The sequence below is a fragment of the Thamnophis sirtalis genome, unplaced genomic scaffold (assembly GCF_051295495.1).
Source record: "Thamnophis sirtalis isolate CommonGarterSnake01/CBP01778 unplaced genomic scaffold, rThaSir2_p1.2 scaffold_5, whole genome shotgun sequence".
Lineage (NCBI taxonomy): Eukaryota > Metazoa > Chordata > Lepidosauria > Squamata > Natricidae > Thamnophis > Thamnophis sirtalis.
In genome coordinates, this window is record NW_028261385.1 from 126233249 (window position 1) to 126250339 (window position 17091).

The 17091-nt window shown below is 36.4% G+C and overlaps 1 protein-coding gene across 1 annotated transcript in view; it reads left to right on the forward strand.

The window, feature by feature from the left end:
• Positions 1-12057, forward strand: part of ESF1 (ESF1 nucleolar pre-rRNA processing protein) — a 29896-nt gene extending 17839 nt beyond the window's left edge. The window contains exons 10-14 of the mRNA XM_014063877.2: positions 2227-2348; positions 4933-5026; positions 6778-6836; positions 9491-9640; positions 11454-12057. Coding sequence (XP_013919352.2) covers positions 2227-2348; positions 4933-5026; positions 6778-6836; positions 9491-9640; positions 11454-11741 — 713 coding nt within the window. The 3' untranslated portion in view covers positions 11742-12057. The remainder of the gene's footprint in view (positions 1-2226; positions 2349-4932; positions 5027-6777; positions 6837-9490; positions 9641-11453) is intronic.
• Positions 12058-17091: the final 5034 nt, after the last annotated feature.

Here is a 17091-nt window from a genome sequence, read left to right on the forward strand (position 1 = left end):
CCCTCCCCCAAGTCTATTCATGCCTTTAAAGGGGGGGCATTTTTGTGAAAAATAGGCCATTTCTGGGAGGTTTACAGAGTGCAAAAACTTTTTTTTCCTTTTGGAAAGCTCTTTAACTGATTGATGAGAACTACATTGATCATGTGCTGTGCCAGCAGAAATACATACCTATTTACTCTATTTCTCTCTCTCTCTATCCCTCTACCTACCTACCTACACACACTCGCTCTCTCCCTACCTACCTACTGTATTTCTCTATCTCACTCTATTTCTCTCTCTCTCTATCCCTTTATCTACCTACTAACTATTCTTTCTCCCTACCTATCTACTGTATTTCTATTTTTCTCTTTCTCTCCCTCTACCTACCCACACACCCTACCTACCTACTGTATTTCTCTCTCTCTCTCTTTCTCTCTCTATCCCTCTACCTACCAACCTACCTACTCTCTCCCTATTTACTGTATTTCTCTCTCTCTTTCTATTTCTCTCTCTATCCCTCTACCTACCTACCGTCTCTCCCTCTCTCTCTCTCTCTCTCCCTCCCTTTATCTATCTACCTATCTAACTACTCTCTCTCTCTTCCTACCTACCTACTGTATTTCTCTCCCTGTCTATCCCTCTATCTACCTACCTACTTTTTTAAAAATTTGTCTCTTCAAAACCTTTGTGCATCTTATACTCCAGTGTGTCTTATACTCCAAAAATATGGTACTTGAAAAGGTATAACGAAAAGTATAATTAATACATCATAATATGGTTATGGCCTGATTTTGGAGAACTCACATATGCATGTAAAATCTGGCATCGTGCTTGTTGTTGGTGGGTTAATTAACCATGCAAATATAAATCTAAAATATTGCAGTCTGTGAAGTGAAAATATATATATCATTTAAAACAAGTTTAACACATATAAATCTAAAATGATGAATAAAACATGTGGTTATTCCTGTGACCAGTTACGCCTTTTTTTTCATGATCACTCCCTTAAATTATGCCTAGAAAATTGAAGGGTTTAATGTGGAAGGTGAAACATTCATTTTCTGCCAAATCATTCAAAAAGGATACTATCATCCCCTCAAATGTCTGAAACTTACTAGTAGTTTCTCAGGATAGTCCCAAGTACAGGCCACTAGATCTGGCCTTAATAACAACTCTATGAATGACATTTTCTAGGTTTTAAACCAGGAGGAAAAAATGAAGCCTTTTCTTCTGATGGAAATATTGTTCTTTTTCATGGGTTTATCTGGATTCCTTCTGAATTCAGCTGCAAGATAAATACTTCAAAACTATTAATGAGGTACAAGAGAAGACTGATATTATTTAAAAAAATAAAAAATGACAGGGCTTCATTTTCTCTGCTTCAGTCCTCCTTTAAATAGATTTTATGCTGTCTGTTTTCATGTACTTGTACTTGTACTTGACGCCTCTTCACCCATCGTGGGTATAGGTGACTTCCATGGAAATTTGACGCCACTGTTTTCGGTCCTGTGCTAGGGTTGTCAGGTGGTGCAGCCAGTCGCTATTATATGATTTTCGGCTAGGATTGAATGGGCGCATGACTATATCTTCGGCTTTCCGTTTGAAGTGATGCAGAGTGGTTAGACGAACACCTCCTTTTGGCCGTTTCCAGGTCTTTGGAATGGATACGGCGATCCATGGAAGCTGTTTCGGCTGGATATACCCAAGGGGGCACCAGTCCCAAGGGTCGACAGAGCCCGATTGGTGGGAACGGGGGGCACCACGTGAAGGCCGGGTTGTCGTTTGATAGCTGAGAGGCTTTGCAATAAGCATTGCAATGTATATTTTGCGCATCAGCTATCCTTGCCCGCCCCTGTTTTCATGCCATTGTTACCAACAATATAGAGATACCAAGACTAGAAAGATAGTGACTATGTATACTGATTCCTATTTACATATTGGAAACCCCAATCTTTCTGCAATCTACAGATTGGATAGGCAAGAAAATTGGGTGGAATGCAACAGAATATGGCAAGGAATAGTTCAAAAGAACTAGTTTGTCTGGCTTGCTGAATAAGAACTGGGTTTAACTTAGTAAGTACCAGTCAGACCACTGAGAACAAGCAACCACTGATGGTTGGTTGGTTGTTTTTTTGCCTGTTATTGAAGCCACAGCTTTACACTCATGCAGCGTGCTATCCCGTTTCCAATTTTAAAATACTGATTTGGTGTAAAGAGCTGCTGCCTGTGTTCTCTCATTGGTTACAGGTCTGAAAGCAAATGCTGAAGAAATGGTAAGAAACAAGCTAGAAGGCAAGGATAATCTGACTCCCTGGCAGCAATTTCTAGAAAAGAAGAAAGAGAAAAGGAAAATGAAGAAAAAGCAAAAGGTAATTTATGACCTAAGTTAACGCAGTTTTAAATGTTTCTCGCTTCGGAAAACCCTGAAGAACCTATTCTAGTACACAGAAATCTTTTATCTAGGATCCTTATGCTGGGACTCATTTCAGGCTAGGCTTATTGGGAGGTAAGACTGTTTTTCAGAACATTCCCAATACCTGGCTGCACACTGCAAGGGAACCCATGGGTGCTGTCTCTCAGGGAGCTTCATTTGTTTATCATTTATTTATTGCTCATATATATATGTCTCATCTTCAGAGAAAAAAGATAACCGTGGATGATTTGCCAGAAAAAAGGAGAAAGATATGCATAATAACAATTTCAATTGATAAAAAGTTAACAAAACACAAATGTTGAGCTATATCTATACTGTGTTTTCTAAACCAGATCTGCATTTTTATCTATTGAGGGCTACATTCTTTCATGGAGAGCCTTTTGACAGTGTTGAAGCAAGTAAAGGTTGAATCCACAGATTAACTTAGGTGGAGATAATCATTGGGGTGTTCTTGCCATGACAACTCTTTTTTTCTACTCAAGTTGTGTATCAGATTAGTTTCATCCTATGGTCAACATAGCATATGTTTTTGTAAATTTCTTAAATATAAATTGGGTTTCATGTGCCACGTCTTTTCTTGTTAAAGTTTGATTTTGTTTATCTTTTGTGAGAGTGATCTGTATCCCAAAGGAGGACTGTGAAACACCTAGTCTCACACCTTTATGCTATATAAACTCTCTCCCCCCCCCACACACTATTTTTACATTTTAATAGTCTATGTTTTACAGATACACCAGGTGAGGGTTTTCCTAGAAGATAAGTAGTGAGATCAGGAACTATCAGGCTGTTACAGCAAAGTATGAATAGGGTCAGATTCTGAATATGCAAAGTACTTCTGGGAGAGTCTTGAGACTATCCTATACAAGGATTCATGCTGCTATATATTTTTAAGAGTTATTTATTCACTTCTTCATATTAATAATCTGTTTTTCCTCCAGTCTAGACCTTGTAAATGGGTCTGTCATTTTATCTTCATAGCATCACTGAGAGTCACTAAAATGAGAAATAGTGACTTGCTTGTAATCATTAAGTGTTTCTTTAATCCAAGTTTGTGCTATAGTCATTACATTCCCCCACATGATTATGTTGTGATTATCTCAGCATAAGCTCACATACTTTATCAGTGTTTCGAAATGTTTGAGAAAGCATTATCCTATCTTGCCCATCCTTTTTCAAGACACCTGTAGTTGAAATGATTCCTAGCTTTAGAAAACATTCCCCCTTTTTTCCCCATTCCATTCCATGGAATATTTATTCTGAGAAGGAGCTGTGATATGTAATAAATAAAATGGTAGCTTAGTCTAAGAAAAACAGAAAATATTCCTACCAATATCCCGGTGGCTTGTTTACCACAGTTTTCATTCACTAAAAAATAGGGAATGGATCTGAATATTGTAGATTCTCCTACCATTCTTGACAAGGCAGTTTATGAGCCATAAAAATGTAGGACAAAACAAGAATCCAATAATAAATTCTTGTCCTCCACAAACACGAGCCTCTTAAACAAGGTGCTTGTTCTTGACTGATTTCAATGTGAATTTATAGCATGCCATAAATTCTGTTGTTCCCCAACTCTGCAAGCCTATAAGCTGGTCTGGTCTCCAGATTTCACATTGGTTCATCAAAATGGCATGAAGATAAACTTAATTTTATGGCATGAAGCCTAACTGACACCTAGTTTAATAGTTAATAAAGATAGGCAATGTGATGTCCTTCTGATGTTTTTGATGTGCAAACTCCCATCTGGCCAGTTGTAAAGTATTGTAGCACTAAGATATTTGCAAGGCATTTGATTCTTTACCCATAGATTCAGACAAGACTAAAGAGATCCAGGATTGTAATTTATGTAGATAAGAAATGTATTGCACGGTGTTCAGCTGCCACGAACTTGTTTTACTGAATTGTTATGAACATTGAACAAGACAAAGAAGACAAAGAATTTAAACATAATAAAAACATAAGTGTCCCTGCATAATATCTTGGTATGTTTTAGAACTTCAGGATTATCCTTGGGCTTTGAATTTGTGTATTTAATTTCCCAATGTTCCTTGGCCTTCAAAGCCCAAGGAACATTGGGAAATTAAATACACAAATTTGGCCTATGAAACTTTTTGATCATTGAAAATTGCTGGATTATCAATATTTCTAACAAAAATGAATGAAATAGATTATACATTGTCACTTTTTTGCATTGCTACACACACACATGCACTTGGCTTACAAGTGTTTGAATTTTGTTCAGTTTTCTATAGGGCAATCCTGCATCATTTTGTGCTAGCAATTCAATTTTTATCACACATTTCCTTATAAAGCATTTCTTAAGCTGTCTTTAGGAAGTCTACATAGATGTCTATAGTCCTTAATCTTAGGAAAACAATAGTTTGAAATCACTTTCTTCCTCTATGAAGGTTTTGTGCCTTGGGATTACTTCTTGAAACCTGTTTTGAACAATTTATGCTTGATGTATTTAATTATATTACTAGTATTTAATATTGAAAATGTAGTGTATTTTGTTTCAGGCTTCTGCCATTAAGGAAACACTGAGTGAAGACGAATGCCCATCTGATGTTGATTTGAATGATCCATATTTTGCTGAGGAACTTGGGAGACCAGGTTAGATGTCAGTTTTGCTATTCTACATTGTTAAAGATGATACAGTACATGTCAAATGTTTTATCCAAGAAGTTATGACAAAAGCAATCAAACCTGTTTAATCATTTTTTGTCATTTAAAAGTAGGAATAAGAGCAGAAAAACTACTGGACCATTTTTGAATAATGCGGAAATAACAGAATTTTCTAATTTTGACTGTTGCTGCTGTTGCCATTGGTTCATTTGAAATTGCTGGAGAGGGATAGAATTAGTAAATCATATCAAATCAGAATAGAAAAAAAATTACAAGTGAAGCATGATTATATTCCAAAAATACTTTATTGTACGGTGATAGGGCAAATTCAGCACATAACTGCAAATACTCAGGCTCTGTGGATGAAACTGTTAATAGAATTTATTAGGTGTAGCCAGCAGGGTTCCTTAATTTTCAGAGATGGTGTCCTTGCATTTTATCCTCTGGAAGCTACTTTGACCGACTCCTTATTTCAAAAGTAATTTGCCTTGTCAGGAAATTGCTTCTATATAAAATAACACCAAGTTAAGTACATTACAGAAATTGTGCAGAACTCTAAATTGTGCTTTTAATGTTTTTAATTATTGGAAGCTACCCATTAAGCAGTGTAGGTAGATTTTGTGTTTGTTTGCTTGCTTATTTTTAGCCCCAAATGCACGACGGTTAGGATATCAGCAATATCAGAAGATGAATAGGGTGTGTGCAATCTTGCACACATGCGTGTGTGGGGGTCTATGTATCAACAACAGAAATCTAATATAGGTACTATTCAATTAAACAAATCTAAAAGTGAAATGCCTAATGGAAAAACACTAATTTGGCTGGTTTTAGAAACATCTGCAACAGAGCCTTTTTAAATGACCAAATTAGATGGGGCAGATTTGATTTTTGAAGCTGTTGCTTGATGTATACAGGTGTATACATGGTTTGTACTTCAAAGGGCTTTAAAGTGATAACTGGTATCTTGAATTGGGACTAGGGACAGCCAATGATTTCAGAACAAATAAACTTATAAACCAGAGTTTACAGAAACTAAAGAGGAATGAAAGGAGTCAGATTGTTTTGTATAATTAATATATTCAGCTTTCTAGCAAAAAAAAAAAACCCAGAGCATCTGCAAGATGATGGATTTATTATTTTTTAGCCTTGGAAACCAAGTCTCTATATATTGGTAGACACACAGCATTGCGGTTTGGTTTTTTCAAAAGATTTTCATATAGCTTTGATAAAGGAATGAGCGTCTTGAATGAATTACTTAAAGATATTTCCTATGTGCTTGCCAAGGGAGAAAGAAAGAAAAAAACAGCTTTTACATAATGCTTACTGCACATGATGTTACATTTGCTTATTTTACTTCCTGAAACATGGTTTGAGATTTTCTTTTTCTAGCATGCATTCCCCTCTCTCTTTTTCCTTTTTCTCTTTTCAAAAGACTTCGCATCATTGTGAAATCTATATTTGTATTCCCTAAGAATCTCAGAAATTTGAAAAGAGTGCTATTGGGGTAAATGTTATCCATTTAAAGTACATCAGGCCACTCTTTATAGCAGGAGTCCTTTGTTCTGAGGAAAATAATCTCCGACTAAACCTTTTCCCCCATGAAGATGATTTGTGTCTTATTTTCCACAAATAAATTCTATTATGTTTTTAAAGCCTGATATTTCAGAAAGTTTTCTATTATCTCTATTAGAGACCATTATTTATGTGTGTTTTAATACTTAACATTTGTTTCTGCTTAGGTTTGAATAAAACATTAAAGAAAGGAGTTGTTGAAGAAGAAGATCCTGAAAAGCAGCAGGTACGAGTCACATTAAAGAAATACTAATGTTAGATATAGGAATGAATACTTTTAATTGTGCTGTCTAGGTTGAACAGAACTTGCTTTTTGTTCATAAGATTTCATTACCTCAAATATGAAGGCAAATAATTACACCCTTAAGGCTCAAAATAGATGTGAGACTATCTACACTCTTTGAGACACCTGAAATGTTTTTTTTATTATTGCTTTTTTTCAATGGCACTTACATCCTTGTCCCAGCTTAGAAACGCATCTCATGTGGGTCTTTCCAGTAATAATAAGACTGGTACAAATGTTGGCTTTAGCAGCGCCAAAGGATTAGCTCTTTCTCTTTTCGCTGAAGCCTTACTTCTGGAGAATGCCAGTGGTGAGGAAAGCTGAGCAAGCCAGGCTGAAGAATTTCAGTGTCCAAACATAAAGTGCTTTCATTTTCGCTATTGCTGTTTTGATCCATCAGAAGAGGAAGGATCAAATGAAAAGTGATGTTTGGGAAGAGGACCTGCTTAAAATCTCTTAAGAGAGAAATGGGGGAGTTTTCTCTCTTTCTTGCTGTCCCAATCCATGTCTAAACAGCAGGAGAGAGGAGCAGATGTCAACCCCCTCCTTTTTTTCTTAAACCAAACTGTTTTTACTGCAAACATTCTCTGAGAAAATCAGTATGTAAAGTACTTGTAAATACCACCATTCACATTACTTTGCCGGTGCATTTATTAATTTATGCATGTGGCTACTTGGCTTCGTATTGATATGATTAATGATGAGCTGCATGTCATCTTCAGATAGTTAATGTATGTGAATATCACCCAGTGTTCTGGAACAAGAAGCAGCTTATGTTGCAGGAAATCAGGATGACTTCCTAATTAAATTGACGAATGAAAATTAGTGGCTAGGAAAACCTAATAGAAAAATAGAATTTTATTCTTATTCCTTAAAAAAAGACATGAGATGGAAGTTGCATTGGAAGAATGGATGTCACTTTGTGAAATGATTCTCTTGTATTAGCCAGTGTAGCAAGATTTTTTGGCAATAAATCATAGGATGGCTTTCTCAGAAACTCAGCTTTCTTTCTTCTCATTTCTGAAATGTCTATACTTGCAAGATGTTCCAAGGGTTTGCCATATAGTCTGAATCAGTTTAAACATCATCAGCATCCATGTGGAAGGCAATGGAAAATGTTTCCTCAGGGACATTCCACATAATGTCATGATATTGCATATGTTTGGAACAATACACGGCAGCTTTGAAATGTCTGTTATTTGTGATCATGTTTAAGCAGTTGCCAGATGTTGATGGTCATGTTAAGGTACTGTTGAAGACCTGAATAGAGTTTGATTTCTAGCGACTTGAGGAAAAACTCCATATTGTATTTCTGCACCACTGTGGAGGTAGTTTGCTGTTGTCTTTTTTCCAGAGTGTTTTCTCCCCCAGTAAAGTTTGCAATGTTTCCTGGTGGCCTCCCATTTAAACAATAATAAAACCTTGATTACCATATTTTTTGGAGTATAAGACGCACTGGAGTATAAGATGCACCAAGGTTTTAAAGAGGCAATTTTTGCTATCCCTTTGCTTTGCGGAGAGGGGGCTGAGCCAAAGGGGTCCACAAGATCTTGAGACTTGATTTTTGAGCAGTACTAATCCATTCCACTCTTTCCTTTCCCTTTCTGTCCTTCTTCTATCTTCCTTTCTCTTTTCCTTTCCTTTCCTTTCTCTCTTCCTTTCCTTTCCTTATTTCCTTTTCCCTTCTTTTTTTCTTTTCCCTTCCCTTCCCATTCCCTCCCTTCTTCACCCTTTCCTTTCTTCTTTCCCATTTCCTTTCCCTTCCTTTTCCTTTCCTTCTTTTCCATTTCCTTTCCTTTTTCCTTTCCTTTCTTTTTTCCTTTCTTTTCTCTTTTCATTTCCTTATTTCCTTTTCCCTTCTTTTTTTCTTTTCCCTTCCCTTTCCCTCCCTTCTTCATCCTTTCCTTTTCTTCTTTCCCATTTCCTTTCCCTCCCCCTCCCTTCTCTTCCTTCCTTCCTGGGGTTCTGGGGGAGACGGAGGGGACCCTTTTCCTCCTTGACCCCCTCCCCAACATCTGCTCTGATGGCAATTATGGCTAAAAAAAATTCAGATGCTCAGCATGAAAACATACCACTCAAACACTATATTTTTCCACACACACTGAAAAAAAATTAGAGGGAACATTGAGTGAGACATGCATTTTTGTCTTTTTTTTATGCTTTAAAAAGGTGATTGTCTGAAACTGGAACATTTTGACTTGGGAATATTTTGAACATACCGAATAAGCATAATTAGAGCTACCATGTATAAATACAAATGCTTAATTTGTAGATATATAGATATGCCAAAAATTATGTCATTTTCAAATTGCTAAAAAGATTAGCTGCTTGTTTTAAAAGCATAACAAATATATTACAGAGATTAGAATTCTTAATCTAGTCTCATTGCAGTGAGGCTGATGCTATTAATTGCTTTTTCTTTCCCTTTTATAATAAAGTGCCTTTATCCTTGCTAATAATAATGTTTTGTAAATAGATCAGCTATTATGGTTGTTCCAGTCCTGCATTAACACTTCAGTCTTTGATGGAGAAACATCTGGAATTTGTATTACTTGAAGTGGGATACAAACAGGGCCTTTCTGTTTTGATTGTAATAGGCTGAAATGGCTTTGTTGTTGATGATGGATGATGATGAGGAGGAAAGGAGTCACTTCAATTATGATAAGATTGTAGAACAGCAGAACCTGAGCAAAAGGAAAAAGAAGCTGCTAATGAAGAAGGAGGAACTGGTGACAGATGACTTCCAGGTAACACAATGGGCTTCCCTTTTCTGAAATGTTGTAAACACACAGATCATTTTGAAGTAATATAGACTAATAACTACATGACTATTAACATGAAAATATATTTTACTATTATCATTCCCATCGTTTTAATAAATTTCCCCATATCACTTAAGCCCCAAGTAATCTTTTACTCCTGAAATCTTATTTGGGCATAATAGAAATGAATGGTACATATTCTTCCTTTGCCCTTGTCTTTTCATGAATATGTAGAATGTAGTTAGTGGAATAGAAGGAGGCTAGTGGTAATGATGATACATCTCATCCTTTTTATAGTCACGGTAGTAAACATACCTCATACTCCTTCCTCTTATTTTCACCACCACCATCCTATGTCTTGGACCCAAAGTTACCCAACTGGCTTGCATGCCTATGGGAAGCCTAGAACTCACAAGTCTCTAGGCCTACCCTAAACTAAGTGGTTTCATTGCCACTACGTTAAACTGGCTCTCTACAACAGCATATAAACAATTGATCTAACCTTTGCAGTTCGTGTGAAACTTTGTTAGTCTGTTGACTAACAGACCTAGTAAAAGGAACTCCATCACTTCTAACTGGCAATATACAGTTTGTAATTATGAAGAACAATTCCAAGTTTGATATTTTTCTCCACTTTTATTCTTGTTCTCATCCACTTTGATTCTGTCAATCTAAATATATGTCCACAAAAATCTTTACATGCAAAAGTTGTTTGTTTTATGCCTATATTCTTTTTCCTATATTTTTTCCTTCTGGTGATACCTTATTTCCATAGTACCAATCTTTCTCATTCAAAAAAGAATTCCCTCATATTTTTTATCTGAAAACGTATTCTTGAAAAATACTTTCATTACGCATTTGAGATTGTCTCACATAAGTAGTTTCCAAGAATATTTCACGTACAATAAATATGTTGGCACTGTTTCCATCTTAGCAAGAGAATGTGTCTTTATTTTAAAAAATATATAGAAATTAAAGCATACATCACAATTCTTTTGTATAAGAATTATATTGCTAGTGTGCTTAATGCAGTTGTGAATAATTCTGCTGGTATGCAAGAAAGAGGAATAGGGGTTGTATATAGAATGAATTCTAAAGTTTATAGAACATGGCTTCTCTGATCATTTCAGATCAGCTTTTGATCTATGAAATAGGGGAATACAGATTGATTGGAAAAGTTTCTCTTCATATATTTTCAGGATAGCAGCATGGGCTTGGTTTCTATATTGTTCTTACATAAAAAGACTCACAAGAAACAGTAAGAAGGTAAACAGAATGCATAGGCAGTCCTTAACTTATGACTGCAATTGTGACTAGATTTTTAGTCATAAGTCATAACAGACATAAATTGAGGCATCCACATGACCAGACCCGACTTTAATGATTGGTTTTACAATGGTCATTAAGTGAATCATGTGGTAATAAGTATGAAATCATTCTTCCAAGTAGGAAGGTGTTACGCCAGAAATGGGCAATAAGAAATATAACAAACTGCAGGCATGTAACCATGGGACACTGCAACCACTCGTAAAGGGCCAAAATCTGGTCATGTGACTGCAGGGGATGAATGGTATTTTCATGTAAGGTAAGACATGTTCCAAAATAGTTAGCATTTTGTGAAATATATGGTGTCTTAGCAGATTTTCGCTCTATGTATTTAACATTTCTGAGAACTGCTCCCTCAGTCTGAAGGCCATTGTATGTCCTCTTAAGTAACATCTACCTTGCATGATATAGTTGCAATTTTCTCCTCAGTTTTTCTTTTGGCAAGTAAAATTTCTTTTTTTGCTGTTCGTAGGTAAATGTTGATGATGCCAGATTTCAAGCCATGTATACTTCCCATCTGTATAATTTGGATCCTTCCGATCCAAACTTTAAGAAAACAAAAGCAGTGCAAAAGATTTTAGAGGAGAAAGCTCGCCGAAGGCATCAGGGGTCAACTGAATCAAAGGGAGAGCAGGACAATGTGGCAGAGAAGAAACCTGTTGCCAAAAAATCTCTAGATCCTGCATTGTCGATGCTAGTCAAATCCATCAAGAATAAAACAGAACAGTTTCAAGCAAGGAAGAAACAGAAAATTAAATAAATTGACTGAAGAGTTTAAAGATGAAGTGAACTTTCAAAGAAGACACAATTTATTTTAGGTTAAAAAAAAACACCATTGGATCCTTGAAACTTTCTTCACCTTTTCTTCCAGTTCAAGTTCAATGCTTATAAAAATCTTGCCAGAGGAATTGCAAATGAAGCTATCCTAAAAGCAAATGGAACTTATTTTGGCTATATTAAAAAATGAGATTGTTTTCTTTTCGTGGCATATTGTGGGATTGGTTCTTGAACATTTTTAAAGGAAGAAAATATTTTGGATATTTGTAATCATATTAATAAAATGGATTAAATAGAAAGCATCTGACTGTTATTACTGTGACTAGCATTGAATAATAACACAGTGCTTAAAGTTGTAAGGTACTTTTTTCTTTTACATTCAATTCTCAAAGCTTTTCAAAGATTTATCGAAGTTGGTCATAGTTTTTTCTTAATGTTACATTAGTTCCTTTGATTCACAGATAAAAATTGAAATTAAGAGCCTGACAAGCTATGTGCATTACTGAATTGCTGTACAAGTCAGAGTTCTGGCTAATCATTAATACACATTATTGTTCCTTCAAAATATGTTCTGAAATTTTACAGGATGTGGTAAATGGTTGACAATGCAAACAAGAATCAATATTCTCCCAGATTTAAGATAATTCAGTATTTCCTTTCTGAGAATTGCTAGATGCATATATCTGCACTCAAAGGCTTGGATGTCTTAACTGATTAATTGTTCCAAAAGGACTGAATTTATGAAACAGGCTTGATTGCCAAGCAAAATAGTACAAGCAACGCCATCCTCTATTTTCAAACCAAATTGGGAGCAGCTGCTATATTCAAGTCTTTGTGGACTAGGTTGCTCTATGTACTGGTTGAAGTATTCTCTCTTTCCTTCTCCTGCCAGAAGACACAACTGGGGAGTGCTTTTGTAAGGATGGCATACTTATTTTTAGTGCAGCTAAACAAAACTAGGATTCACTAGGAAGTTTTTGCATGTGACATTTGATCCATTTTGAACCCACAGAGAAGGATCTTATTATTTGGAGCTGAGCTTAGTATGATATTCCATATGACTTTAGCTGTCATGCCAAACTTAAAAACAAGTGAGTTTAGGCAGACCCTACCTTTCATTTGAACTGCAGTACATGGAGGTGGAATGCTGACCTCTTCTTTCCCCTTCTCAATTGAATCTGAATATATGTAGCCTCAGAAGAGAGAGGAACAAGACAAATGGCTATAATATAATTTGGCTTGAAATACGTGCTTGAATCACACCTTTGACAGCACAGAGCTGACCGCTTGGAGATTTCATTCTAAAAGTTTTGGCTTATGGAAACTCCTAGGGAAGATTTAATCATTTGGATCTGACATACGAGCATGCTGGAGAAACCACAGGTATTTGGACTTATCCAACCCGGGACTTACTTGGAATATTTTCATGGCAGAATTTCTACCCTCTTCATTTGAGGAAATGCATAAAACACACATGGTTTACAGTCTACCTGCCATAAAAATAGTTTGCTTCCCTGAGAGCATTTAACATTATTGTTTGGAGTTCTGCTCTCTCACACTATTGATTTCCTCCCTGTCCTCTATTAAAGACATAACCAACCAGTCTATAGTCAAGAACAGTTATAACAACGCAAGTTGTCAAAAACCAGAGAAAAGTAATCTACAAAAGTAATGTGTTGACTTAAAGTGATCATTGCCAGTGTGAAGGTCAGCCTCGCTAGGGCCAGAAATCTTGGTCTTAAAATCTATTCCAAATTTTAGGTGCTACTAGACAACTTGGGTGGGGGTGAGGAGGAGAGAGCTGGAAGCTGAAGTCATATATTCAAAAAATGCTCAGTTAAGGGGAGGCACACCTAGAGTTTGTTGAAAGAAATGTCCTTCTGGGTTCAGCTCCAAGTGGGGAAGAAGACACTGGAGACATGGAGGCTGCTTGGAAAGATGGTTTATTGTTGGACAGGGCCACATGGCTTGAACCCTGAACAGAAAAGGTGATCACATGCTTCAATGTTGATGAAGAAGAAGAGAAGGGCTGAAGGGGGGGCTTGCTAGGCTTTTTATACCCCATTTAGTCCCACCTCTCTGTTTCCTGTTCCTGTGTAAGAAATGTATTCTGATTGGTTGTCAGACTCCCATGGTGCCATGCAGGGGACTACTCTCTAGGCTGTGTTTTGAATCCAGGTAGAGATGAGTTCTCAGATGCCATGTGGAGAGTTGAGTAATATCCCCCCTGCAGCTGCAGTGGAGAAGTCTTTATTATGTAAAGTGGACTAGCCTGGCCTTCTCAATGGCCTATTGACAAAGTAGGGATGGGCAGGAAGCTACAGGCAACTATTCTGTCTTTTAAGGCATGTTTCTTTCTTTTCACATCCAGAGAAATAGTCTGCCTTTTCAATATTTCCTAGGATATTTCACTTTTCTGGGAGAAGGCTGGATGATAACTTTCCACAAGTTTAAGGGTAAGGCCAAACCAATCTCTGTTCTTGCAATCTTTTAATCTAGTCTTCAGTTGAACAGTTGCTAGAGGGATGATGACACCTTGAATTTATGGGTACTTTTGCAAAATGGCTGTCACTGACTATTAAATAGATACTAGATACATAGCCTATTACATTAAATATCTAAATAGCATGTTTGGATCTCTTGACGAGTCACTGATTTTAAAGAACATTTCAGCTGTACCTTCTATCACACAGCTTTTGCTTAATGCTTCCCACTATTTCCATATGCCTTTGTCCCCTTTTGGGGTTGTTGGTTATACTCCCAAACAAAGCACTAAGTTGCAACCAGAAATTTTTGGAGCCAATCTGATATCTAGAGACAGTCTTGAAAATAAATATAATGCTCAAAATTGAAGTCTATATATCTAGAGGCTGACTGGCTGTTTTGCAATATCACAGCTTTCTAGTTCTTTCATTAAAATGTTTGTTTTAATATTAAAAATACCTGCTGGTGCCAAGAGAGATCTCCACAGACACAGGAACCAATGGATATCACACAAATCTAATGTTTCATAAAGTCAATGGATATACATTGCTCTCTTATTGGTTGAGTGTTTATTTAAAATGCTGTAAGGGCTGAAAGCATCAAGTGCTTTATACTAATTAAATTAGTTTATAAATGATCTGTGTTCTTGAATCTCTGCCTCCTAATCCATGCTTGAGAAATGGTTTGGGTGAAGCTTGACAAAAAAATTTCTATTTGTAATCCTGACTATTACCACCACTAGATTTATTATAGAACGGATACCTCCTCCTGACCTAGGGCTTTTATACACTTGCAGGTAACATACAAGTAATATTTTTATGGATGTATTGTCATCATGAAAGACTAGAAGACATATTAATTCCTGGTCTAACATAGCAATAGCACTTAGACTTAATATACCGCTTTACAGTGTCTTAGAAGAGCCAAGGTGGCGCAGTGGTTAAATGCAGCACTGCAGGCTACTGCTAGATCAGCAGGTCAGCGGTTCAAATCTCACCGGCTCAGGGTTGACTCAGCCTTCCATCCTTCCGAGGTGGGTAAAATGAGGACCCAGATTGTTGGGGGCAATATGCTGACTCTCTGTAAACCGCTTAGAGAGGCCTGAAAGGCCTATGAAGCGGTATATAAGTCTACTGCTATTGCTATTGCTATTGTCTTACAGCCCTCTCTAAATGGTTTTATAAAGTCAGCATATTGTCCGGTGGTGGGATTCAAAAAATTTACTATCAGTTATGTGGCCATGGCTTGATGGACGTTGCAAGAGAATCCCCACCCCACTCAAGGGGAAGGATACTTTAAAATCTCCATTTCCTTCCAGCTGGGACTCAGGAGGCAGAAAATAGATGGGGGCGGACCAGTGCGAGGTGATGTTTACCGGTTCTCTGAACTACTCAAAATTTCCACTACCGGTTCTCCAGAACTGGTCAGAACCTGCTGAATACCACATCAGATATTGCCCCCAACAATTTGGGTCTTCGTTTTACCCACCTCGGAAGGATGGGAGGCTGAGTCAACCTTGAGCCTAGTGAGATTTGAACTGCCAAATTGCAGGCAGCCAGCGGTCAGCAGTAGTAGTCTGCAGTACTGCACTCTAACCACTGAGCCACTATAGCTCATGCCTTACTCAAGAACATAATGAGCCAATTTGGTTAGATATGAATGAGCAATCAACTGTAAGTCAAGCCTGGGAGTTTTATGGCCCATAGACCATATCTGGCCCTTCAGCTGTCCCTCTCTGGCTTGCAGCATTGATAGCAGAGTAGCAGTCCTTCACAGTAGTCCCAGTTTCTTATGCAAACTCATGAGAAAATTGCCGAACCCAGTTGTAAGTTATTTCATTCATAATGTCTTGAATGGAATTTGCACACTCATTCCTCCTGAGGTATTAAAATAGTATTGCAGAGTGTGTGGATAAAGTGTTCTTATTTAAGCAACAAATATTTCTACTTATTAAATTTGGAAAGAAAATAATCATATCTTAACCCAGTTTGCTTCAATTACTTTTTCTTTTTCCTTATCGAGAGTATAAGTATAGTTGAAATCAAGCAGGATGTAGAAGATAAATGACAGTTGTCCAAATTTTCCTTTTTTCTTTTTCTATACGTTTTTTATTATTATCATTTTTTTACAAACATCTCATTGCATGACCAGTGTGGCATCCATATGTCATACATTCTAATACAAATAAAACTAATAGCATAAGTCATAGTTATTACTTTCAACCAAGTTATATATTTTAATAGTAATACATATTTATATAAAGTTGCAATCTGTCACTATTCAATTATTCCATATTTTCTTATTATTGCTCTTATTTTATTATATAAAATGTATACACTAATATTCCCCTTTTCTCTTATTTCTGTCTCTTATTCTAACTTTTATTTATATCAACCTTTGTAAAAACATTTTCTTTCTATCCTACCTAACTTCTAATCATGTCACCTACCTACAAAAAGAAAAGAGGAAAAGAGAAACAAATCAAAACACCAAAAACAAAAAATCATCTATCCATCATCTCTTGCCCACTTCAATACTTTAATTGCTATGCTTTTATTTTCTTTTTGACTTGTCTCCCATATTCCTCTCTAAGATCTTTATCTTTCTATCTCTGCTTCTTGGCTGTTCAATCTGAGTATTTGTCTTTTCCATTGTATTTAGTTAACCTGTCCCTCTACTGCTAAGAGAATCAATAATATGATAATAGATTTAGGATTTCTGTGATAGGTTCAATTCATTGCGGGTTTTTTTTTCTTTTCATTTTGCTGAAAGGAAAATCCTTTTTGAAAGATTTTGGCACTAAGTTCTACTTTCTATAAAAATGATAACATGTATTAAATAATAGAATT